This window comes from Falco rusticolus, chromosome 3 (assembly GCF_015220075.1).
Source record: "Falco rusticolus isolate bFalRus1 chromosome 3, bFalRus1.pri, whole genome shotgun sequence".
Classification (NCBI taxonomy): Eukaryota; Metazoa; Chordata; class Aves; order Falconiformes; family Falconidae; genus Falco; species Falco rusticolus.
Window position 1 is genome coordinate 27,478,537 of NC_051189.1, and position 25,885 is coordinate 27,504,421.

Sequence of the window (25,885 nt, forward strand, 5' to 3'; positions counted from 1 at the left end):
TTTGCATGTGAAATAGGCGAAACATCACCAGCAAAATTCATACACTGATGCATGCTCCTTCAGGCTGTTGACAGGCCACTCCTGTTTGTGTAACTCTGGTACCAATGCTCTTCTGAAAGAGCAAGCCCGGGAGTCCCACTGTGTCAGAGTAGATCAGTAACTATAGCGGCTGCAAGGTAACCTCCAGCAGCATTCCCACATCTACCCGTGGTTGCTGTTGAAAGCAATTTGACTGCTGACAGTAGTTGCGGTGACATAAAATTAACTTGTAAACCTTTTAGTAGGTGTAACAAACTGCTTTGTTTTCAACCCAGGAGGTATGTTCTGACATTACAGTTCCTCTCTCTTGGCTTTCTACTGAAGGCCAGTTTTGTCAATCACACTCAACTTAGGAATCTCTCTGGTGTTCGCAGAAGAAAAATTGTACCTCAAAAAAAGCTTCATATTCTATTTTGAAACAGTGAATTCATACTACTACCTATTTAAACTTTCACCTTACACAGCTAGTGGAGACCATCTAAGTCTGTCCCAAATTCACTACATTGAAATAAACCTTGTGTAGCTTCCCTCCCCTATAATTTTACATGAAGGTACATGTAAAAACTTAAGTTTTTTCTACATAAATAGACACTCTCTCTTGCCCACAAGTCTTAAGGAAGGCAAGAGTCAGCTTCTTCTGACTCTTGCAAGTCACTTTTAGCCTACAGAGGAAGGCTGAAATTTGAGATGAGTGAGAAAAACATTTTGAGCTAACTATTTTAAAGTTACTTTATTTGCTTCTGGGCACACCCTAAGTTATGTTAAATAAAACTGTATAAATCAGGTTACTGAGTCCAAACTATTCACTTTTTTCTCTAGAAGTAGTAAATTGAAAGAAAAGCAGCCAATAGCCAACTCTCAGCATAATCTGGTTTCACTAATCTCAGCAGCAGCAAAACAACAAAACACAAACAAATCATGAAACTTTCTACTACTTTGCAATTTGCATGTTTAATAATACTGTTCAATTTTTCTAATAAATTAAAAGGGAGTAAAGTTTGCTTCCCAAAACAGTCTTCATTCTTTTATCTTTTGGAAGAAAACCATAAACCCTCAGGCTATCATAGCTCCTTCAGTTCACAACTGATCAACACTGTTAGTAGCTGGGTGTATGATTTTGAATAATACTGTACCTTTTATCTTGGTCTTCTTGATTATCACTCACTTTGTTAACAGACAACAGCCTTTTATCTCTGGGAACCTGAGAACAATACCAGGCATGGGGTCAGGTAAATGCAACTGTCAGGTATTTGCAGCTTCAGACTGTTCTACTACAACAGCTAGAAAATGTAACCGTATCAGTGTCGGTCTAGTTCACATATGCCAGGAGCTGTTTTGCTTTGGGAGACTGATTATGGACAGAAAGATGATTTCCAAAGGGAAAAAAATGTAGGGATTGTTTTCTTTTCTACTCCTTGGGCACACCAGCCTGGAGCAAAGCACTCTTCTAAATGTCCTTATCTTTGGAACATCAAGCTAGGCCAATCTCGAAATTAAAGCTTATCTTCTCAAAGACACACACACTTTTCACTGAATAATAAAAGATGAGAAGGAAGAAATGATGCTTTGATGAGCTCAGCATGGAGACCCTTTTAGCTCAGAGGAAAAGAGTTTTCAATCAAACCACAAGCACCAGCTAAGTCTTCCTATTATAGAGCAGTCTGGAGGGTGCAGGACTCATACCTAAGGGAAGTTTGTGGATCCTTCCCTTTCCTAGCATGGGGACAGGTCAGAGCATGCTGGCATGTCATCAAAGAAAACTGACTTCTGCTTTGCTGAGTGCATCATACTTCTCACGAAAGCCATGAGAAGTAAAAATCCAGTCAAATCTGGCCCCTCGACAGACTCCAGAATTGACACCAAGTGACTTAAAAGACTTGTCTTCCCACATACCAGTTTCCTGACACCAGCATAGATATGAAATCACCAAGGGCAAAGTTGCTGCCACAACCGTATTTTTCTTTTCTTGCTGAACCAGCAATTTGAGAGCTAAAACTTGTATCTTTTAAAAAAGAAGGTATATCCACTCCATCACAGCAGTTAACTCAGGATTAAAGAGCAAGAATAGACCTAAGAATGGGTTAAAGAGGTGCCTTTTATCTTTAAAGAAACATCAATATCTGAATTTGGAGGAAAACAATACTAGAGTAGCCAAGTTAACATCAGCTGTATCTGCAAGACAGCAGCAGAGTCAGAGCCTTTCCTTCTCTTAGAGGCATCCTCTTTCCCTATTAAGCATCCTGCTAGTTAAAAAACCTCTTGCATATATTTTAGAAGTGGGATCCAAGCCACAGTTTGCACATGTTGATTCCCTTGTTAATATCATATATTTATCCCTGAAGTAGTGTCTATGTTTAGATAAGTATCACTACAAGGGAAAAAAAAAAGTTAAGTTCAAATAATTCCTGTTGAGTGGAAAAGGTACTTAAAAAAACATCAGCCAGCATGTCAGAACACAGAATGAATGAGCCAGATGATAAATAAGGGCAATTCAAGAGAGTCTGGTGCACTGGAAGTCCTCCTCTACACTTTCACATTACAGCACAGAGGTTTAAGTTAGGTTTTAAGTTCCTGACTGAGGGCATCAGCGAGAGTTACCCTTTTCTCCCAGTTTAAGACAGAAATAGTTATGATTGAATGCTCGACATGGCTTTGAGGTTAACACAGTTTATTCCATCTGAACCCCAAGTCTTTTGCAACTGCCTGGTATAAGGAATAGATGTGTCTCTTAGAACATACTTTTGAGAAGGAAAAGGGCTGTTCTCTGATTTTATTTTTAAAATCCAGCAGATTAATGACCTGCTACATACAAAGGTATTACTAAGACAGAAGCCAACACTTCAGATGCTCATGCACATCCTGAATTCTACAAATCCACATTAACTTTGCAGACTCTGGCACTGTGGTAACGCTGTCAAGTAAAGAAAAAGACCTTTCTTTCTCGTTCAGAAAAGCTTTTCTCTACTAAAAAAAACCCACAAAAGCAAGGAACATCTCTTGAAATATAATCAGTAAAGAAATTAAAACAATATTTAACCATAAGGTTAGTATATGGCCTCTTGACTACAACCCCTTCTCCTGAACACGCATTTAATGACTGTAGCATAGACTAAAAAAGAGCACTCTCTAAAAGCATTTATACTAATAAATACTAAAAGTAAAGGGTTCCAATTTTAGATTTCCATTCCTGCTACTTCTTCATGAATTACAAGGGGAGCTGGCATTGTTCTGCTGGCTTTCACAGAAGATCATCTGTCCAATGGAGGCATAGGTGGCTTCAGGAGTACTGAGACAGTTTAATCGAAATGAACAATTTCACACTTTAGTGCTTGGTAGGCAACACTGATTCCATTTGCAGCGTACAAGGGGGTCAGCCTGGGTTTCAAAGTGAAATTTCCACATTACACAGAAATGCACCCTGTAGGACTCTCCTCTGATTTCAGCAGAAATCTCGAACATAGCTCCACTTAAAACACTACGAAACATATGAAAAAGAAAGGTGGTATCAAAATGGTAGGTAAAGCCCTGGGCTTACAACCCGCACAAACTGAAACTGTGTGTCAGTGCTTCCCTATTAATTCACTTTGATCTCTGTCGTTATGTCCAGCTCCATTTCTGTCCCACACCTTTCTATTTAGACTGCAAACTCCCAGTGCAAGGGCTAGACCTCACTGTATGTTTGTATGCAGCCTACTGCAATCATTATACAAATAAAAACATGGGAAACTGTCAGATGAGAGATACTCCAGTTAAAGAGCAAACTGAAACATGTATGGAATGAATCCGAAAAGCAGACAAGCCTACAGGTGGACAAGGCTTCCCCTTTTCCACTTTTTAAAGAATACTGCAAGTATCTGAGCACAAATAAAAAGGGGGCTAATTCATCCAATGCTCTTGAAAGGGAAAAACAAGAATGTTAACCTCAAAAAGAAATCATGATTGCAAATTTAATACAGGAAAACACATCAGAACAGCCTGAGACAGTCTTCCTAAAACAGAAAGGGTGCTTGATTCAAGTAACAGAGAGGAAAAAAAAGAGGCGGTGACTTCTGTCTTTGAAAACTGGCTCTTTTGATGCCTCAAAGCAGTTCCCTGCTAGTGCAGCAGGGAAAAATAATGGTGGAGTTACCTACTTTATAATAGTCATACAATAGGCCAAGAGCAGCAGCACTGTCCTCATCACCATTTATGCTCATCATAGCCTTGGTAGCTGCTGTTAGGGGATTCTCCAAATACGACTTCCAGGCTTCATCTTCGCTGGTGTAGGCTCGTCTGGTGTTGAATGAAGTGTCATTTGGCACTAAGGCCACAAGTCGCTTGTTACTGCATAGACAGGAAGAATAAAATGGTGATCCAGAAGCGATTACTTTATTCACAAGGCATGTTAAAGAACATCACATAGCTCAATGAAAGTGATACGATTACATCAAGTAAGCATCTCTGCATTAAACTTGGTGACATACATATTTATCAGTATTAGGTATCCTCACTACTTAACCAGAAAAAAAATTAAATGTCTGCAGACCTTGTCATAATAATTCAAATGTATTTTTACTCATATACTGATAGAGCTATTCAAAACATTTTAAAACTTCTTGGAAAAAAGGAAGTAACAATATAAGAACACTTTGCCCCAGTATTTTTGCTAGATGTACACTTGATTAGGGAAAAATACATTTAACTGAAATCAGTTTTTATAAGAAGACCTGAATGAAGAAAAAAAGAAAGAAAAAGTATCTGATACTAATGTAGTGTTCACCTAAATAGAGTGTAGTTCAGTATTTAATAACTGGATACACCTTATAATTGAGCTATTCTCTGTTTTTGGAATGCAATTGTCTGTAATTTCAGAGAGGTTTGCTGTAACAGGACATGAGCAATGCATCCAGGGGATGGAGCAGAAGTCAACATACTTGGTCTGAATTCACACTTTATCACTCACCACATCTAGTTAACAGACCCATGGCAATACACACAAGACCATTAGTAAGTGGGATTTGCAGCAGAGCAGTTTCCTCCAGCCTAAAAGTGGTACAAACTGACCAGTCCCTGTGTGTATCACAAGAGAAGCTGCTACACCACAGCTATGGCTGAAATTTCCAGTATAATGGAAACACAGATAGAAGATAATAGCACCTGCTTTTGTAAAATGTTCAATAAACTTATGGATAAAAGAGCCACGCAAAAAAAAAAAAAAAGTTGCATTCCTATTACACGAGACAGTAGGCAAACAGACTAGGCAGGGAAATTGTGGAGCAAGGGGTGTGCTGCTTAGTGGGTGTTGCAAGGGCACCATCAAGAATCGTGGCTCAAGTTACAAGGATCACGATGAAACCTTTAACACATTACACCTAACAAATTTAAAAGCTGCAAAGATGGCAGAATAACTGAACATACTGACTTAACTGGCAAAGCTAGCAGTTATTCCCAGTGACCTTCATAGAATATTTCTTGCTATCTTCCACATAAAACCCTGTTGATTATTCACCTCCTCTTTTGGCTCCCCCCTAACTGCAGCCGTGGCAGCTCCACAGACCTAACCCAACCAACTACTCCTGTTGCACAGAGAGTGACATTCAAACGCTGTGCAACCAAGCCTTTTATTTGATTTCAGAAATAGGATTTGATAAAAGCATAACTGAACCCACACAGTAAATGCTCTTGGATGCCAGGAATGTGTCTTGCCTGGCCCCCAAGCCACAGTGACCAGCAGGCCGGGGCTTCACCCAGCGCTCCACTGCTGCCTGAGCTCAACCTGCAAGGTGCGTGCTCTGGTGTTTAAGGAAAAGGAGGGAGGTGGTGGAGATTATAATCTCTATGGTACAGAGCGCTGTTTACAAGTTTCTTTATTTAATGAAAAACAAAATAATCCATCTGGTACACAGAGGACAATTTTACGAGCTCTGTGGGGGAAAAGAGCATTTCATAGCTTTGTATCACAAAATACAGCCAACAATTATAGTTCAGATTGTATTTTCCTTTCACCTAAAATATCTGGATTTTTAGATGCTTCCTTTCTTTTCTGAGGGCCTTTCTATCTGGCCTTTTGCTGTCTCATAGAGATTTTCGTCCTTGTTTCTACATACACATTTGTGTTGTTACAGGTTTGCTTCACAAGTGAAGCTGAAGCATAAATTAGAAGCCCAGGGAAAGACAGAGAGCTGCTAGGCCCGCTTGCCTTTTCAATACCCTATTGTTAGCGACTCAAATCAGATTTGCAACAGCCCCGCTGTTTGTGCCAGAGGTAGCTGAGGGCCTGTTCCCACTCTGGAGCAGCCAGTTCTCCCTGGCTCAGAGGCAATTATTCCAGGCGAGGATTCTCCTTTCCTCAACAAAGCTCCCCTTCAGCTAAACCTGGGCTGTTTCACCGCATGGGCAGCTGCCCATTGCAATGCACGTAACGCTGCTCGCTCTCCTTCCTGTAGCAATCTTCCCTTACAATCAATAACCGCCTTTTGTTACTCGGAGCGCTCACAGCCATGCGATAGTCATAACTGGTTTATGAGCACTACAGGCAGACTGTGAGGTGCACTTTAAAAACACACCTTTTAAGAGCTGGGCTGTGCTTGTCTGCAGAAATGCTGGAGGGGAGGAGTCAGTCTCTGCTGCTCTAATTTAGTCGCAGCTATCTTAAAGGCACGAAGAAAGTGCTGTCCCTCAGAGGTGTTTTATACAGCCGCGTTGGGGAAAAGCTGGAGGGGATAAACACTCTAGGAGCAGCCACTCTGTGAGTAAACAGTAGGGATGGCTGGAAAGGCACAGGTGCATAGACCTAGAGCCTCCCCAACATCTCCCCAGAGCACATTTTCTCTAAACCCCAGGTTTTCATGTTTAAAAACTAAATATCTGTCTCCTCTGGCTTGAGAGATGGTCTGCAGCATAATCAACTGACACACTAATTGTGTTTACTCTGCAAACAGACCGAAACAATAGCACTAAGAAAAATAAAAAACTTCCTCATCACCCCCATCCCTGTAATCAGCTCTGTGGGAGGTTAATGGTCAGACCTAATTATCATGATTTAACATAGTCAATCATTTCAAAGATTATATCAAAAGCAGTCAGCCAAAACAACTGCGCTTGCTTTAAGAAAAATCCTCTATTAATTAAGGTCGTTTGGATGGGAGGGAGGGTTTCTCTTAAGAAATCAGACTTGTGCGTGCGCACGCATTCCCTTTCCTTCTCCACGACTGCTGAACCTCCTGCACCATTTCAGCCCAATATGACAACGGGGTAGCAAAGTCCCCCATAACCAGAGGAGTTAAATATTTTATATTTTAATATATGCCAAGAAAACTCAACCTCCTGAGCGAGGCTCTGCACAGGTAAGCTCCCCTGGACTAGTGAGGAACCCTTCCATGCCAGGGCACCCCCAGCTGTTCCAGCTGTGTAACCAATGACAGCAGGCAGCTGTCAGAGTGACTCTGGTGGCATCTGGACTATGGGGAAGACAAAAGGCAACACCTGCAAGAAAGGTAAGAGCATTCCCACTGGAGAGAGCTGCTCTTAACATCCCACCTGTGAGAAAAGCCTCAGTTGGAGCCTGCAATTAGCAACACATCTACAAATCTTATCAAAAGCTACAAATCCATCAGTGACCACATTCACAGAGAACCACTCACATAAGGAAGACGACCAAGATTGCAAGTGGGAGACTCCTATTCAACCTGACCGGCAGTGTCAGCAAATATCTGCTGTTGACCCAGGCACATCTAAAACAGCCTGCCGAGGAGCAGAGAACAAGCCCAACCCTGACCTGCCTATTCCTCGCTCCAGCTAGCCCACCACCCCTCCGCCTGGTAGTTGGGATGTGCACTAACCAGAACACCGCTAGCAGGGACATGCCTGTACAAGCTGCAAGCACACCATTATTTTACCATGGAAATACAGCTTAACAATTGAGGATGCTTTGTGTCTAAAAAATACATGTTTCCTTTCAAGCTATTAGTTGATCTCCTAATGACTGCAAAATGTGGCAGCTGTTTTATGTTAAACAATAGTAGGTGGTTATGTGTCTTAATGTAGAGGTGTGTGAGGATGAAAGGTATTTGCTGAAGAATGGTCTAGCTTAGAAGCCATACTGCCCCGACACCTGAGTGTTTATGTCAAGACTAAATCGGTCTTTATTTTGCAAGTTCTTTATTTCCCCCTCAATCCTTTAGTAGAGACTTTCTTCTTTGTACCATCTTACCTGATTTGCGTGCTTTCCTTGTAAGAAAAGATATACGTAAGTTTTTCAGATTTATACCAGTTATGGCGATTTCTGCATCCGGTAAACTGGTATTTTTGAACTTATTTAAAATTAAGATTATGGAATTTTATAAAACCTATAAGTGTAGTGTGTAAACAGAGATAGAAGTCCAAAACTGCACTCAAGTCATTTCAATTACTGCAGCACAAAAACAGAAGTTAGACAGGTACATTGTACTTAATACAATAAAGTAGCTGAATGGAAAGGGCTGGCCTTTCAAGCTCTTCCTCAGATTAGAGATAATGAACTTTCAACAGCCAGCACTTGGGGCTATAAAATCATACTACAGGCAAATTCTCACCCAACTTGATGCAATTTGTGAATCAGCTTACACAGAACCAGAAATGCCCATTAACACATTTGTAAACCATGGTGAAAACTGCAGCTCTGTGACCAGAGCTTGCTTTTTATTCAGAATCAAGATGTCCTGTCTGCCAGTCTCTCTCAGCCAATTTTGATATTCAAGAGCTTTCTGTTGAATTTGCAAAGTTCATGCAGCCCTCAACCTCTCTGCTAAATTTGTCACTGAACATAAAGTAGACTGATGCAGCCATGCTGCATCAAGTGCAGCTGCATCCTACTCCCCTTCATAATATTACATCCAGATCCAGTCAGTGCTAGTGGGGAAGAAAGTCTCATCCTGCCCGTCCCCAACTTTTGCCTTGCCTAGGAAACTCACCCCTGAAATCCAAAGCAGACTGGTGAAAGTGCCAAGGTGGGCATCTAGCCCAGGCATTTCCTGGTGGTCTAGGTTTGGTGGGGTTTTTTTGGTTCATTTTTGGTTGGGGTTTTTTTGGGTTTTGGTTTGGTTGGTTTTGGTTTTTTGGGGTTTTTTTGGGGGGGGCACGGCAATTGTTTTTTTTAAATTTTTTTTTTTTACTTTTTTTTTAAAAAAAAAAAAAAGTTGAAAGAACAAATGCAAAGTTGTAAGAATTGAGCTGCTCCATGCACATCCCTGCAGACTTCTTTGTCCCCAATAAGTATTAGGACCTCCCGCTCTCTGCAAAGGCTAGGTGCCTGATCAGAACACAGCAAGCAATGTGTGTGAGCAGCAGAATAGAAGGAATCGCTGTTCCCAGGTTTCAGCCCAGGCCTGAGCCTGCCTGTTCCTACACCTGTGAGACAATAGCACCGAGCACATCCGTGCACATCCTCTGCAAACTGTTCCTTCAGGAGAGGAGACAGGAGGCTTCAGTCCATACAGTTGCTAAAAGCACACAGAATTTTAGCACCAGTCAAATAACTGGAAAAGGCAAGGCAGTCATGTTGTCTTGGCTCCCAGCTGAGCACATCAAGGCCATAGGATATTTATCATAAGCTCCTTTTTAGCTGGATGATAAGAAGGTACACAGGGCACCTATCTCCAATTTGGAAACCCCGGGAGAAACACAAATTCTAAAATGAGATGCTAGCCAAAGGGACCACTTCTACGTTGCATGTACACCATGCACCATGTTGCATCCTGGATTTCTGATCCCTCAAGTGTCCAGATCAGCAACCCAGCTGAAGTATGCTGTGACCCAACATGCTTTGGAAAAAACACCTGCCTGCTTAGTCTTTCCTCTATTGCAAAATAAGAAATGGGGAAGTTGAAGAATGCTCACATTTCATTTGGCATAACAGAAGGTACAGGAGTGCTCCAGCCACATCCAAGAGCTGAAGCTTCCACTTCAGTTTGTACATAGCTAAGGAGGGCAGAGTGGGATCATTTATATCCATTTCAGTAGCTCTAAAGCCCTTTGTAAGTTTATTTTACACTTACACAAATCTCAGTTCAGCTATAAGCCTACTATAAAACAGATCTAGAACAGATGTTCATGCAATTTTTCTTACAACTAATGTACACACATATGAATTCACAGACACAAATTGAACAACTGTGACCACTTAAAAAGCAGCTAAGAACAGATCCCACAGAAGCTGGGTAAGTTAACAAACTTTAGATTCCAGATCATAAATTTCTGTCTGTGCCCATTATACAAAGAAGTATAAATCAAAGCTAGACCTAATGCTTGAAACCATTTGTTTTAAAAATTCTAACGTTAGCCCAAATTGACTACCCTCAGCATACTGCTTTGCTTAGACATCAAGTTATTTTTTTTTAAAAAAAAAAAACAAAACACAACATGGGTGACTTGCTACAGGTTTTGATTTATTTAGTTAAAAAAAAGTTTAGATTCCTCAGGATTTACTGCCAAAAGTATAATTAAAAAGTCAGCAACATTGTTGTTTCAATTAGATAATAGTGTTCCCTTAAAACTACAAAGGAACATAAATGTTTAACGAACAGGAAAATTATGGCCCATGTGTCTTGGTATTTTGTCTTTCATAGCCAACAATCACATGATTCCCAGAAGCACAAATAGGTCTCCAAAACACACTTAGCCCAATCCAGTGAGCATATAAATATACAAATGACTCAATAGTGAGGGAAAATCAAAGCTTTTAGACCACCAGGAAGTAAGAAGATAAGATGCCCTCTGGCCCAGCCAGCAGTCCATACCAAGGGAAAAACTCCCATTAAAGAGGCTGAGTAATTTTACCTACTAATGAACACAGTTTGGGACTCTTGCAATTTTGGGACAATTATTCTTTTTGAACACAAGACAAATCTGAACAAGATTACACATGTTAAATGATTAAAAGAAATTATTTCACCTTTAAAAAACACTCTGAGAGGAAGTAAAATAATATATTGAGAGCTGAAACAGTGAATGGCAAAACAGACTAGTTCAACAGTTAGATGCTTACTAGAAGTTTTATTTGTTTTTACTCAGAACCAAAATAACTTGAGCATGTAATAGTGATTAAAAAGATTAAAACAAATAGGTGATTCATTAACATTGACAAAAAAGTATTACTGTGTATGTCAAAGTGGAAGCACAAAAAAGAAATCTGACACAAGGATTAAATACATAAATGCCTACTCAGGTTCAAGTAAGCAATTACTCACCGAGACAGACTTTTTATACTATGATTTCAGAGACTTTTTTTGTTTCACTTTTAATTAAATATTATTTCTACCAGACAATCTTTTGTTATTAGTGCACTGAGCCTGTTGCTTTTTTTTTTTTTTTAAACAAAGCAGGAAACAGTCTCAAAATAAAGCAGGTTTCAACGTATTTGTAAAAAACCTCTGACATCTCAAAAAAACGAGGATACTCTGGAGTTCACAACATTACTGCAGTAGCTAACACAGTTGATCAGAATTAGCAATTACTTAGCAGCTTCATACCAGGCTATGGTCTGTTTTGCTAAGAAGTGTACTTTCAGCATGCCAGCACCCAAGGTTGTTTCAGCTGACTTGGAACAGCCAGCAGTAGGCTTTAAAATTAAAAACAGGTCATGACAAGGCTTCCCAGACCTGCTGCATTTTAACCTGACCCTTGGCCCTGTGGCTCTTGTTCATTCATTGCTTCCACAGAGTAAATGGAAACGGAATAGCTACTGCACTGATAGCACTGATTGCTGTTTCTTCAGAATATGAAATCTTTCACACAGTCAGAAGGAGAACACGAATTCAACAGCTGGGCAATCCTGGAAGGTAAGACTTCCCAAAAGTATTTTTAAAAAGCATACAACACCAAAAATATACTTTACAAAACTAAAATACAAAAATATCATTATCTCCCACTATGAGTAAAATTAACAAATCTACAGACACAGGTAATCTTCAGAGTTGGAGACATATTCTCAAGCTACAGGTATGTTGCAATATTTGACTTCTGCACTGTTCACATGCACTTAATATGGTTTCCTTAGTTAAATATTTCGTAAGCAACAGTTCTCTTCTTTGCAAAGTTAGTGCTATTCAAGAATAGGACAGTGTCCCAGTATACATCAGTATCTGTAATACTTAATTATCTTCTTTTAATTAGCTACTACTGTCCTAATCACTGATTTAAAAGCTAATGAAGATTCATCTCAGGATGAATTCCTAGATCAGCATTTGAAAGTGCTATTTTGTGTGTGTGCACATGTACAAAAAAAAGGGCAGCTTAACTGGCTGCTCCATAACCATGGGGAAAAAAAAATTTAAGGTAACCAATCAGCAGACCGCACTGGATTAATATTTGTGAAAATATTTGACAACAAATGTCAACTGGTGTAATATTGTTTCCCCTTCAGATGTCCCTGCCAGAAAGAGAACGATGATGTTCCTGCTGACCCTTCCACAGGGAAGAGGTTACACGACCATTACAATCAAGTGACCAGGGAAAATCCCCTCCCTCCTGTTCTGCTTTGATCTTCAGTCTGGTCTTAAGACTTCAGCACCAGAGAGACAGCAGTGTTAACAGTGAGACGTAACCATTTGATACCCTTACCTCTCTCAGTTAAACTTATGGTTGCAAGTTCTATGCGGTTCTGCATACCAATTTTCCATCTTCTTTGCACAGAGATGGTTTTCCAGGGATCATTCATGACAGCACATCTGACGCTTGTTCATGACAGCACATCTGACATTTGCAAAGAGCAAGCACTAAACACCTCCAATTCCTGTTTCTCCTCTCATTCCAAGATGAGTAACACTTTGGAAAAATCATCTCAGTGGATACCCTATCCAGGCACTCAGCAGTGGAGGAGTGGGGGTGGGGGTGAGAAGAAAAAAAAAAGTAGCCTGTGACCTAATTGCCACTCGGCATCTGCTGATGGGAAACATGTTTGGCCCTCCAAAAGAAAAATCAAGAACAATTCACAGAATCACACTGTAAACTATAAATGTCCTTTGCTGTTATAGTACTAGATGCTTAAGTTAAACAGCACAAAGGCAAGACATCTGCATTTACACACTGAGGAAGAAATAGGAAACCAGGGCAAAATTACTCTGTGAAGAGTCCAAGATCAACTTCTGCCACAGACGGTACCAAGTAGTATGCTGGATGTGAACATGCCTCCACCGACACACAGGAGCAGGTCTGAACCCATTCCCACCAGGCTCGCTCTCCCCTCAGTTATTTACCCACAAGCACATGCTCAGCTGCAGACCCAGGCTGCCCCAAGTCCTCCTTAATGTGGTCAGTCTGAGCACGCCCCAGCCCCATACACCTGGTGTCCCGAGCAGCTCTTGCACATACTGGGGATGTTGGGAGCCTGACCAGCCTGACTGGCAGGCAGTCACGTGGCTGGCCAGCTAGCAAGAGCCACAGCACCAGCACCCTTCGGCCTGCTACCAAGCCGCCTCTTCATGCTGCTGCGGTCCCAGTCTATGTAGGACTCACGACTTCGCACAACACCAGCAGTGGCAGGGACAACTATGGCATTTACCAGGCAGATCCCAAGTGGTTGTACAATTGCTCTTCCTCATCCAGGCAACCTCTAAACCCCTGTTAAGTCTCACAAGTATTCAGGTCACCAATTAGCTCCACTAATGCACTACAGCAATTAATCTGAAGTTCTGTGGTGGTAATTTTTTTCTGTACACTACCATAAGAACAATTATTCAGCCTATAAATGCAGAAGTGAACACTGGAACCATCTTTACATCCTGCAAAGGGGATTATGCCCTTCCGGCCTCTGCTCAGCCCCTAGGGTCCCCTCATGGTGGCTCTGGGAATGGATGGTAACTGAAACAGCTGCATGGACCTCCAAAACATCCACAGCAAGGCAGGGACACACATTTCCTTCTGCAGAGGTTCTACTTCCAACAGTTCTTTCTTTAACACCTGCCATTTTCTTGCAACCTCTCTGCATATGAAGAGCCCAGACCAATGAAAAATGGATGTTAAAAATAACCTCCAAGAGGAGATCACGCTACTCTCAACACTCCCCTCAGCTAGTTCTCTGGCTGCACAAACAGCTCCACTGACACAGCTGAGAGGGTGGAATGGAGGCAGGAGTGCCTAAGTTGGCACTACCTCTGAAAAATGCAGGTGAAATCATGCCTTATCTCTTCTGACCAAGGAGTTTGTGGAAGCAAGCAGGTAAGACCCAGCTTAGGCAGAAAGACTAAAGGGAAAGACAGGAAGATATGCACACTATTGTAAGGATAACCTCCCCTTCCAAGACCCTCAGCATTAGAATCAAACAACTTGTTCTTCAGCATTTTCATCTGACTGTCCGCCTTCCCCCCTCACAGCTGATGGTGCAAAGTAGCACCCCTGTCCCTGCTCCTCCCTTCAAAGAGGGACACTGCAGGCAGCTCTGCAGAGCCACTGCGCAGCAGGGTGTACCACCTCTCCAGAACACCCAGCAAATCCCACCAGAGGATGAAATAGGAAGATATTTTTTTCCATGCTTTCTATATCCCCTCAGCTGCTTAGTCCTCTACATTGGCACTTTACTAGCACAAACCCCACAAAAACATGTCCGATGACACTGACAAATTAACTGACCTCAAAATAATGAGCTTCCCTCTCCAGTCTTGCCTGTAGGGAAGATCTGTTTTTAAGTAAAAGAAAGGCCATGTGGAGGAGAATAATATTGTACTCTCTGGATTAGGTTTTAATTGGATACAATTAAAGACAAAAAAAAAAAAAAAACCAACAAAAAAAAAAACTTCCCATGCACACTCCCCCCAAGTCTAATATCTCATTCCACCTGGTCATCTTTTCTGAAAACAAATGTACTTGTCTTCTCATGTTACACTTTTGTATAGAGAGCCCAGCAGATTTCTTTTTATTCCCTTTTCAAACTCTTAGCTACCCCCTATGAATTTTCTAAACACCTTAACCAGAAAGAGATCACAGGCATACCTGCAACGGGGGAAGTGCTGTTACATGAGGGTACGTGCTCTGCAGTGCTCTTACATGCCTCACAGCGGTAACAGCCGCAGCACTACACAGAGCAGGGGATGAAGCGCGTTACTGCTCCAGTCTCAGTAGCTTATACCTATGCCATACTGTTCCTGTTGGGAAGGAATGTTAGTCCTGTAGCTTAGTAGCATCCTAGACCCAGAGGGGAATCACTTGTACCCTAGTTTCGTACATGAGTTTGGTTTCCACTGCGTTGTTTTTCTGTTTCAAAGCTGACTGTGGTACGAAGTTGCTCTTTCTCTCTTCCCCCCCCCCCCCCCCCCCCCCCCCCCCGTTAACTGCGCTTGATCCGCTGCAGCCTAGTTTCTGACCCTTTGCTAGCTCTCAGCTCTTTTGCAGTTAATCGTGCTCCCCTCCCAGCTCAATGGCTGTTTCAGCTGCTCCCACCTGCATCACTGGCAACCCCTCCGGGCTCTGCCCTTAAATCATTTACTGCTCTTATCTGGCCGCTTAAGGCATTAGTTCCCATCCCACCTCGGATGAATTCCCAAACTCCACTTTCTTCCCAACTCCTACCACAGTCAGTTTAACTTCACGTCAGTAACTACCTTTGCACTATCCTACCGATGGCTGATGTTTGAAAAGTCCGGGAGTAAAATTATTTGTAAAGTTTTTCTCCTCTGAACCGTTCCACCTCTTCCCTATCAGGGCAGCCAACCCTGCTGTTTTCTTTTGTCGGATAATCTCTTTCTTTCACTCCTTGACAGGCAGGCTGTCACCGAGCCTCTCTCAACCAGATGTCTCCAACACCAGGCTCCTCCTCTCCAACTCCTTTGCCACAAAGGTTCCTGGGGAGCCCAACAAGGGCTTGCATCTGAGCAGCACCATGCGTAGCTGAGACTACGCTCATGGCTGGGGCGCTCCTACCTGCACCGCAACAGCTGTAAAACAAAACTGCTGCCTCCTGCTTGGCCTCTGCAGCCTCCCGCCCTCCATCTTCCGTGCCCCGTTACTCTCCCCAGCCGCCTCCTGCAGAAACACTAATAACCCGAGCAAGGTAAAATGGCCTTCCCGCCTGGCTGCCTCAGGGCGGCTCCTGGGCGCCGCACAGGAACAGGCCGCCGCCACGCTCCCTGCCAGGCCCCGGCCCTCACGCCAAGCTGCCATCGCGGGCACGCAGGCAGCGGCTTTACCCCACGGGGCGGCGGGCCGGGGAAGGGGGCAAATAAGGGCAGCCCCTGGTTTCGGGCCGATCGGCACGAAGCGCTGGCGGAACCGGACGCTCGCTGGGGCGGCAGAAGAGCAAGCCGCGGCCTGCGCGCCAAACGACAGCCCCGGCGCCTCTCTCACCCCGCGACGGGCCCCGCGCCCGCCCAGCCCTGGCTCCGGCTCGGTCCTGCTGCATGCCCCGGGTGGGCCCGGCACCACGGCCAGCGACCCCCGACGCCTCCGGAAGGCAAAGGGGGGCCCCCTACTTCGCCGCAGCTCTTCCCCCGGCCTCGCCCGCCCCGGGGCTGGCTGCCCTGTATGCCTCGCTGCCGCCAGGGCCGGGCCGGGCCGCCGCGGCCTGCGGCCCCCGACACCGTGCACCCGCCCGAGCGGGATAGGGGCTGCGGCGGGCCCGGGCCGGAGCGAGCGGGCCGCTTCCGCCGCCTCCGACGTCGCTACTGGGAAAGTTACTTTTTAACCCCGGGCTGAGACGTCGGTCTCCGGGCAGCCACGGGCCCGCCGGGAAAACAAGGTCAGGACGCCGAGGCTCCAGGCGCCGCACGCAGTGTCTGGGGCGGCCGAAGCTGGGGAGCACCCGGCCGGGCCGGGCCCTTCCTCCCGCCGCCCGCTGGACGGGCCCGGGGCGCCGCGGGCCCCCTGCCCTGCCCGCCCGGCGCCAGCCGAGGGGAGGAATATGGCCGTGTCCGCCGCGATAAAAGCCCTTTGTTGCGCTAATACAAAAGCCAAGAAGCACTTTTCGTCCGGGGCCTTCGGCGGGCGGAGGCCGCTCCGCTCTTCTAGGGCGAGGAGGGCTCCCCCTCCCGAAAAGCGACCCTCGAGGTGAGGCGGGGGGGAAGAAAAAAAAAAAAAAAAAGAACAAGCAAAACAAAACACATCCAAACCTAAACTAAAAGGGGTATCGAAAAAGCAATCGCGCAACCCCACAACCAGATGGAAAGAGAGGCGGGGGGCGGCGAGCCGCAGCCTTGTCCTGGGGCGCTGTGGGAGTTGCTGTGCCGCCCGCTCCGGCGTCGCTTTGCGGAGGGAAAAGCGCCGTCCCGGCAGGTCCGCGTCCGCCACCGCAGAGGGGCAAGCACAACCAGCCAGACGGGCCGGCCAGCCCCGCACAGCGGGAGCAGCGGCGTGCCTGCGATCACTTACTTGTCCGTCTCTTGTGACATGTTTGATCCAATGAACTCTCTCCCCTTTTCCCGGTGCCTCCGTCTCCCTGGCGGAACTGGACTTTCAGGTCTGTGCAGGTGAAGGTGTGTGTGAACGCCCGGGACGGCAGAACCAGAGCTACTGGTAATTCTGCTTTCCTTCCCCCCCTCTCCCGGCTCCGCAGCCAGCCGCCGAGGTAGAACAGGTAGAGCCCCCTCCCCCTCGCATGTGGGGAGCGGCAGGGCTGGGGCTGGGGCGCCGGCGAGGCACGGCACGGCACGGCACGGCGCGGCGCAGAGAGCGGCCGGGCCGGGCGCGCACAGGTAACTTTCCCGAGCGGCGCTGGATTCTTTCACTAAAGGAGCGGGGCAGAGGGACGAGCCGCCAGCTGATTGGGCGGCGCGGCCCGGCAGGTGCGCTGCCATTGGAAGAGGCGCGCACAGGTAAGGCTGCCGCCGAGCTCCAGGTAACGCACCTCGCGCCCGCGCCGCGCCGGGAGGCAGCCGCGGGGGCCGCCGCCGCCGAGGGGAAGGCAGGAGGGGGCGGCAGGAGGGGGCAGCCGGCGCTGGCAGCCGGCGCTGAGGCGGCGGGGCCGCTCCGCCGTCAAACCCCCTCGCCCCGCCGCGGGCCGGCCGCGCTCGGCAGGCGAGGCGCGCTGAGGCGAGGCGCGGCGCAGGACCGTTGGTGCCTTGCGCGGCGGCCGCTGAGGCTGAGGCGAGGCCCCTCGCCTGCGGGGCTCCGCAGCGGCCCGCCTCACCGCCCGCCCGCCTCACCGCCCGCCCGCCGGCCTCCCTCATCCGCCGGGCGGCCGGCGGGAAGGAGAATCCGTGCTCAAAAGCCCCCGGCTGCAGCGGGCAGCCGCGGCTGGCCTGTGGCTGTCGTTGGGTGGTGCCCCAAGAGGTGGCAGCTTTTGTAGGACACTTTCTGTAAAGTTTTTTGTTGAGTTTCAGGCATCTTTTGCTTTTGTGTTTGGTTTGGGGGTTTTTTTTGGTTTTTTTTTTCTTTGACCTTACCCACGGTTGGGACCAGCCAGGTTTGAAGACGGTGAACGTCTTGGTGTGGAAGGCATCTCACGGCAGAAGGGTGAAGTGGTGACATGCACTGCATGGATCGGAGAGCTAACAGCTGAGCTGAGGGGGTGGGTTGAAGGATCTGTTTTGTCAGCAGGGGGAAACTGGAGAGAAAATGGGAAAGCTGGCACGGGATATTTATTGAGGAAGGCACGGTTACTCAGCGGCGAAGTGAATAGAGGGCTGTGGCATCAGTCTGTCACCCTTCAGTCCAGTGCACCCTACTGCATACTTTACCCGAAGACCAAGTGAGCTTACCAGGACTGCATGAACAGCAGCTTTGCCCCTGTTGGGGAAGATGAGGAAGAGGGCATCTTCCCCCCACTGGGTCATTTTGGGAATAGGGAGTGGAAGGGTTGCAGAGAGACTTGCATTTACTCTTACCCCTTCTCAGTCTCCATCCCTCAATCACAGACAGGCCAGGACCCCACCAATTCTTCCTGCTACCGCCTGTCCTGGAGACATCTTCCTATACTAGGCATCCATCTTGACTGCTGATAACCTTTGCTGTACAAATAGTGCTGTATGTGTAAAGAATGCACCATTATGTGGGGCAGACCATTATATTACTTAGTGATCTTTGCAAGAGGATTAGCTGAATGATGCCAGAACCATCAAATTTATACTGTCTTAGGTGAAGGCATTTTTCCATTTCCTACATTTGATTTTGCATGAGAGGGGAAAGTAGTAGAAGGGATATTCACAGAAATATGTATTTGTATAACCAAATATATATGTATACAGGTATATATATATACACACACACCATGTAATATTGTGAACTGGGGCCTGATTTTCTTCTTCTTTCACTTATTCCTAAAGCTGAAATCAAACTTGACTCTGTAAAAGTCTTTGCTATTATCGGATTGCAATTGGGCACAAATATCTATTACTGGGTGTCAGGCCTTATCTGTATTCATAGTAACTAACCAAATTAAGCCAATTACATATAAATCACTTTTAAGTCAGCTTAAACATACCCCAATTAAGTTTTCTGTCACTTTAACTAAACAGAATGAGCAAAATACTTTAGCTAGATCAATGATGCTTTGATTGAGCACGAGATATTAGTTAGCTGTTCTCTTTTACCATTCACTGGTCACGGGAAAGAAACATTATTATACAATCTGTAAGTCAAATCAGAAGTTGCTAATGTGGCCTGCATATTGAATAACTAATACTGGTATTCAGCTTGTAGGCTATTATTCATAACAATACTTGTATCCATTATTTTATATCATACATTCTGGGGAAGCCATAAGGCTTCATAAAGGCCTTTGACCATACCTCAAATACTCTGTTCAGTTTCGGGCCCCTCATTTCAAGAGGGACGTTGAGGTGCTGGAGTGTGTCCAGAGAAGGGCAGCGGGGCTGGTGAAGGGTCTGGAGCACAGGTCTTGTGAGGAGCAGCTGAGGGGACTGGGGTTGTTTAGCCTGGAAGGGAGGAGACTTGGGAGAGACCTTACTGCTCCCTACAACTACTTGAGAGGAGGCTGTAGGCAGGTGGGGATTGGTCTCTTCTCCCAGATAACAAACAACAGGACAAGAGGAGATGGCCTCAAGGTATGTCAGGGGAGGTTTAAATTGGATATTAGGAAACATTTCTTCACTGAAAGGGTGGTGAAGCATTGGAACAGGCTGTCCAGGGAGCAGGTGGCATCACCAACTCTGGAGGTGTTTAAAAAATGCATAGATGTGGTGCTTAGGTTTAGTGGTGGACTTGGCAGTCCTGAGTTAACGGTCAGACTTGATGATCTCAAAGGTCTTTTCCAACCTAAATAATTCTATGGTCCTATTCTATGAAGCACAGAAGAGAAACAGAGCAGCATATTAATTGCAAATAATGCAGTCATTTTGAGTACAGAATTACTATGTATTCTTGAAACAAACTGAGCCTCTCAGGCACAATACTATGAGATATGGTGACTTGTTTTGTAGAAACAGTGGTAGAAACAGCTGTAACAGTTTCAGTTAGTGGAGACCCCTGTTAACTGCAGAAATGATAAGGTTTCTTTCCCAAATATTTATTATGCTGAAATAAACTTTTGAGATCTGAAAAGATTGCCTGTTTGAGTACCATCAATAGGATTAACACCAATTTGGGTATCCTCTTTCTCTTTTTAAATTTTTCAATTATGAGAAACATTTGGATGTAATTTTTCCCCCTGTTTTTTCCTGTATGAAATGTATAGGAAGAAGGAGAGGAAGATCAGTGATGAGCGCTTTTGAAAATGCCACCTTCCCCAAGGTAGAAATGCTGCTGATGTGTGATTTTTACAAGAAAGAAAACTGCGTTTGATGCCATCTGCAGTCCTGGACCAAACCCAAACTGTAACTCAAACTGAAATGGAGTTTGTTGTTCTAATACTGGGTCAAATACAAAACTGCCTTTAGCAGCCTGCTCTCAGGAGACATTCTCTTAGAATGAGGTAGTCAGAAGACTGAATTACTGCTCACCGTCTTAGGTGGTGTTCCAAGGTCAAAGTTAGGAATATTAAGTGGAAAATACAGTAATAAACTCTTACGGTTGTTGGAGATTACAACTGTTATTTAGTTGGGACTTGCTTAGATGGTAAAATGCACCCTGAAAATTATTTTAACTAGGTAGGTAGGCATAGGGCTTATCATTTTCTAGATGAGCCTTTTGCTTCAGACTGCAGACTGGAATCCAATTGAAAGTGTCGGAGTCCACCTCTAGCTGAGCAGGTCAAACAAGTCCTACCTAACCCAGGCTGATGTTCATTCTTCATGATCTACAAGATTATTATAAACTAATCTGTTAGTCATTGAAAAATCAGCTAATGTTATTTCTGGCCAGACCAGTCTCGCTTCCTGTAGAGTAAAGGCTGTGTAAAGCAAAACTGAAATAGTCATGCAATACATTATTTAAAATCTAGGACTTGTCTTTGGAGTGCACAGAAAAAAATTAAAATCATAAACTACCATTTTTCATGCTGTGCTTGCTTCTTTGCTTACACAGCAACTGATAGTTTTTTGTGGTGGTGTAAGGATTCAGCATAGAATTCAACTGTCTAAAGCTTTACCTCATGTTTATGCTATTTACTCCATAGCAGCTAGCATCAATGTTGTTTGGACTTGCCAGCACTGGGTAAAGGAAATAAGAGTGTACAAATAAGGCTTAACTAGGCTTGCTAATTGCACTAAGTACCTAAAATATCTTTCCTGAAAACCGTTAAAAGAAGTCTATGTGATAAAAGATGTTAGATATTTATATCAAAACAGTGTTGTAAAGCAGTTCAGTGAGAGAGCAGCTGTTTGAAAACAACTGTTTTCAGTAGGCAATGATTACCACATGATTTTTATTTGTGTTTTTCTATGTCATTGGTGGCTGTTGATATGAAATGCACTCTCACAGTAAGTTCAAAGACAACCACCTACCTACTAATTTTGTGATATGCAACATTTACTGTTAATCCTCCCCATAGCCTTTCCTTTGTAGTTGTCTTCTGTATGAAACCCTATTTATTGGAATTTGGGCAGACCTTGATCCTCAACTGACTTCAATGAAGCCGTCATGTACATCAAACTAAGCTTAAAAGATTTCAGTGTAACCTGCCTATACCCCAAATAGATCATTCTTATGATCTAAGAATGAATTACTCTACACTGTTAACTTTAAGAAAGTAATTCTAAGTAACCAGGACCCTGTTCACAGTTTACTTCTAGTGCTTCACAACGAAACTATAAAAGTCCTATCAGAACAGAAGACTTTGTGATTAATGGCAAATACTGATCTATTTCTTGTCGTGCTCCCTGGAAACTGCAATTTGTGCTCCCCGGACAGGTCTGCTGGGAACCCTTTAACAACCTCGAGCTCTCAGGTGCCTCCACATGTATGACAGCAGCAATTCAGCAGTCTGGAGGACCATGGAATATCAAGTATTTCCTGGCCACAGGGTAAGGTGTGGAGCCCAGCGTGGCACTTTCTATTTGAAATGCTAATTTGCATTTCTTTTAGATTCATCAAAGCAGTATGAAAACATGCAAGAAAAAAAAGGAGGGACTTTATTTATTTTTGTTTTGCTCATTATGAATGTAGAACTCATGGTTCTGAAAGATGTCAAAGTTAAAACATGACTATCCTGTATGTCTGCAGTGTGGTGCACAGTGTTGTTTCAGCTTAAAACAGGACAAGTCATTTTTGGTGATGAAAATAGCTCACAGCGTGGAAATCCTTTCAGGATTGAGGCATTAAGACAGCTAAGAAGGCAGCAAAGTCTGACAAGAGATTGTAATATTAGGTTCATATTTGATTAGCAGACATCAAAAAGTACCAATCCATTTCATAAAGATTACTCACAGTTTTGGAACCAATTCAGTAGAATTTAATATAGAATGATAGTTTTTCTGTGGATGCTTTGATCTACGTGATAGTGGTTTTTAGTGATTCACTCAAGCATTTTGAAACATTGGGAAAATACAGTTAGGTCACCTAATGACGGTAATTTTGCTTTTAGTGTAAAACCATAGTGTGAAAAAGAATAAGGCATTTCTGAAAGACAATTTAAGGTCATGTGGGATTCAGGACTCTGGAAATATGTTAATTAAGTTGACATTAGAATTGTGTGATGTCATTATGGGGCAGAGCTAGAGAACCTAAATAACCTGACCTGTGAGAAAAATGCTAAGTGCATCTTCCTAAAGCTTTGTCCAGCTTCCCATGTTAATCAGTGGGATTTTTGCATCGTCATAGAACAAAACTGCAAATTCTTAGATGCATTTTGAGTAATCCTCATTTGAACTATTTTGGGGTGAAGTAAAATGCTGTTAGTTCATTTAGGTTGTGAACTGTTCCCGGGGAATGTAAGAAGAAAATTGTCCTGATACCTATATAGCCTTCTCTTCTTTAATTACTAGAACTTTTTTTTTTAATTGCCAGTAGTAGTTTAAAACCAACTTTTTCTCAAAAATATTTTTTTTCTCTTTTTTTCTTTTATCTTTCCTTTTTTTTCTCTTTTCTCTTTTCCTCTTTCTTTTCCACCTGATAACACTGATTCCCCTCAGTTGTACAAAATGAGCTGATGGTTGTTCTCGGTACTGCAGTGAGTGCCCAGGGGGAGGTAGGTTGGCCTTCTCTAAGTTCCATGGAGGCCCAGACTGGAGTGCTCTCAACTGGCAAGTGGGAAGAGCCAAGTCTGTATTTGCACTGAGGCTGCTGCTCCCAGCTTTCGTCAGTCAGTTCTTGAACCATTAACTTGTAGAGCACCATTTTAAAGGAAACTGAAACAGGGATGTGATCAGTGTGGAAAACCTAAGAGCTTCAAAAGTCTTTGCATTGGTTATAAGCATGTTGAGAGTTAAAAAAAAATATAGAAGTGCCATGGGTCTAAAATGCTGCTCTGCAATAATAAGCATTCTAAAACCAGTGACGAATGTGTCTTTTTGTTCCAACTGTCTGTCCTAAAATAGGTGTAAGTGTTCCAGCATGCAGAAGATGAAGGATGGCATATAAACGATTCCTTATTTAATTTTCCCACACTCAGGAAATGCAGCCCAAGGAATCCACAGAAATACTTTCCAATCGGAGTAGCAGGAATTGGGAAACAAACCTGTAGAAGGATCATCCTGTTCACTGAAAATCAATACAATTTTCCATCAAAATAGGTCAATACTATAGTCAGATAGCGAGGTATTTAAGAAATAACAGCAAATGGAAAAAGCTGCTTTCAGAATATGCTGAGTAAGAGGTGGGGTTGATAGCCCCTGGGTTGTTGTTCATTTGTCCTTGTGGCTGCTCTCAGGAGCAGGCAGTTACTTTATTTGAAGGGCAGAGGACAAAGAGGATTGTCTGGTGGCACAAAAGGAACCAGTGTTGGAGCCAGGAGATATCTGGACCGCCTTGTTCTATGGAAAGGTCACTAGACCCTGTGTCTCTGTGTTTCTGTTTAAGCTTTGTCAGCTTTGCATTTAGTACCTTTACAGACAGGTGTAGCGGTGTCACTTTCTATTTGTCGCTGTTCTCTTTTGAAATAGAGAAGTATTTCAGAAGAAAGTCTCCAACTGGTTTCGTTTATAAACATAAAGGCAGTATATAATATACTCCATTAAGCTTTTGGTGCAATGTAAGACCACAGCTTGTTGACATAATCTTTGGCCTTTCTTAGTGCCTGGGTTTGGTTCTTCAGGATCTTCAAGATCAGTTTGTTCGTGGCTTGGGGAAGACCCCATTTCTAGATCCCCTGCAGTGGCTTCATCAACCTGTTCTATCAGAATCATAGAATCCTTTAGGTTGGAAAAAACTTTTGAGAACATCAGGTCCAAGTGTTAGCCCAGGACTACCAAGTCCACCAGTAAACCATGTCGCTAAGCACCACATCTACACGTTTTTTTAAACACCTCCAGGGGTGGTGATTCCACCATGTCCCTGGGCAGCCTGTTCCAGTGTTTGACCACCCTTTCAGTGAAGATATTTTTTTCTAATATCCAATTTAAACCTCCCCTGGCACAACTTGAAGCCATTTCCTCTCATCCTGTCGCTTATTATCTGGGAGAAGACACCTGCCCCCACCTGCCTACAGCCTCCTCTCAGGCAGCTGCAGAGAGCAATAAAGTCCCCCCTGAGCCTCCTCCCCTCCAGACTAAACCACCCCAGTTCCCTCAGCTGCTCCTCACAAGACCTGTGCTCCAGACCCTTCACCAGCCCCGTTGCCCTTCTCTGGACACGCTCCAGCACCTCAACGTCCCTCCTGAAGTGAGGGGCACAAAACTGAACACAGTATTCAAGGTGTGGCCTCACCAGTGCCGAGTACAGGGGGATGATCATTTCCCTCATCCTGCTGGTTCACCATCTCAGTGATACCATGTTTATACAATGCACATGCCCTGCATGCACCTACAAGCCTGCTTTATCTCTACTCAGACTGCTGTGAAAGTAGATTTTGCTATTCCTCTGCTGCTGGAAGGGCTTCCCTGACAGTCCAGGAGATGTGATAACTACTCTATCTTGTTCTGCCCTTGTGGGATAGCCAGACCCAGGAATTGGGCTTTCAGTGCACCACTTTGACAGTCTGGTTCCAAGTTCCTTTACACCTCATTTTTCTTTTGCAATATCTCTATTGCCTGAGTGCATTATTACACTGCCTAATCCAGTATTGATTTTTTTCATTGTTTTTAAATGCAGATTGGAGTTACTATGTAATTCCAGCTCCTTTAGCTGTGTTCCATGGCTGTGGTATATGCTGCTTTTATAACCCTACCTTTGTTTCTCTTGAGTCCCTTCGTTAAGAGAAGGATCAGACAAAACATCCGTGTTTTCTCATTTCATTCAGGATGCAGAAACTTCTTACCGTGTCATGCCTTAGACACTGTGTAAATAGGAGCTGCACTGCAGATTTTGCTTCCTTTGTTTCAGTACAGAAACCAAATCTCTCAGAATAAAAAGATTTACAACATCTGTACTTTTCCCTTGCATTTTTGTTTCTTTTCCTTTTTCCCAAGTAAGT

The 25,885-nt window shown here is 44.2% G+C and overlaps 1 protein-coding gene across 4 annotated transcripts in view; it reads right to left on the reverse strand.

Moving 5' to 3' along the window:
- The window catches only part of GRHL2 (grainyhead like transcription factor 2), a 71,612-nt gene extending 53,813 nt beyond the window's left edge, over positions 1 to 17,799 (reverse strand). For all 4 annotated transcript variants that reach the window (XM_037381674.1, XM_037381677.1, XM_037381676.1 and 1 more), the window contains exons 1-3: positions 17,353 to 17,799; positions 4,173 to 4,362; positions 1,173 to 1,240 (exon numbers count right to left, since the gene is read on the reverse strand). In XM_037381674.1, the coding sequence (XP_037237571.1) occupies positions 1,173 to 1,240; positions 4,173 to 4,362; positions 17,353 to 17,777 (683 nt within the window). In that variant the 5' untranslated portion in view covers positions 17,778 to 17,799. The remainder of the gene's footprint in view (positions 1 to 1,172; positions 1,241 to 4,172; positions 4,363 to 17,352) is intronic.
- Positions 17,800 to 25,885: the final 8,086 nt, after the last annotated feature.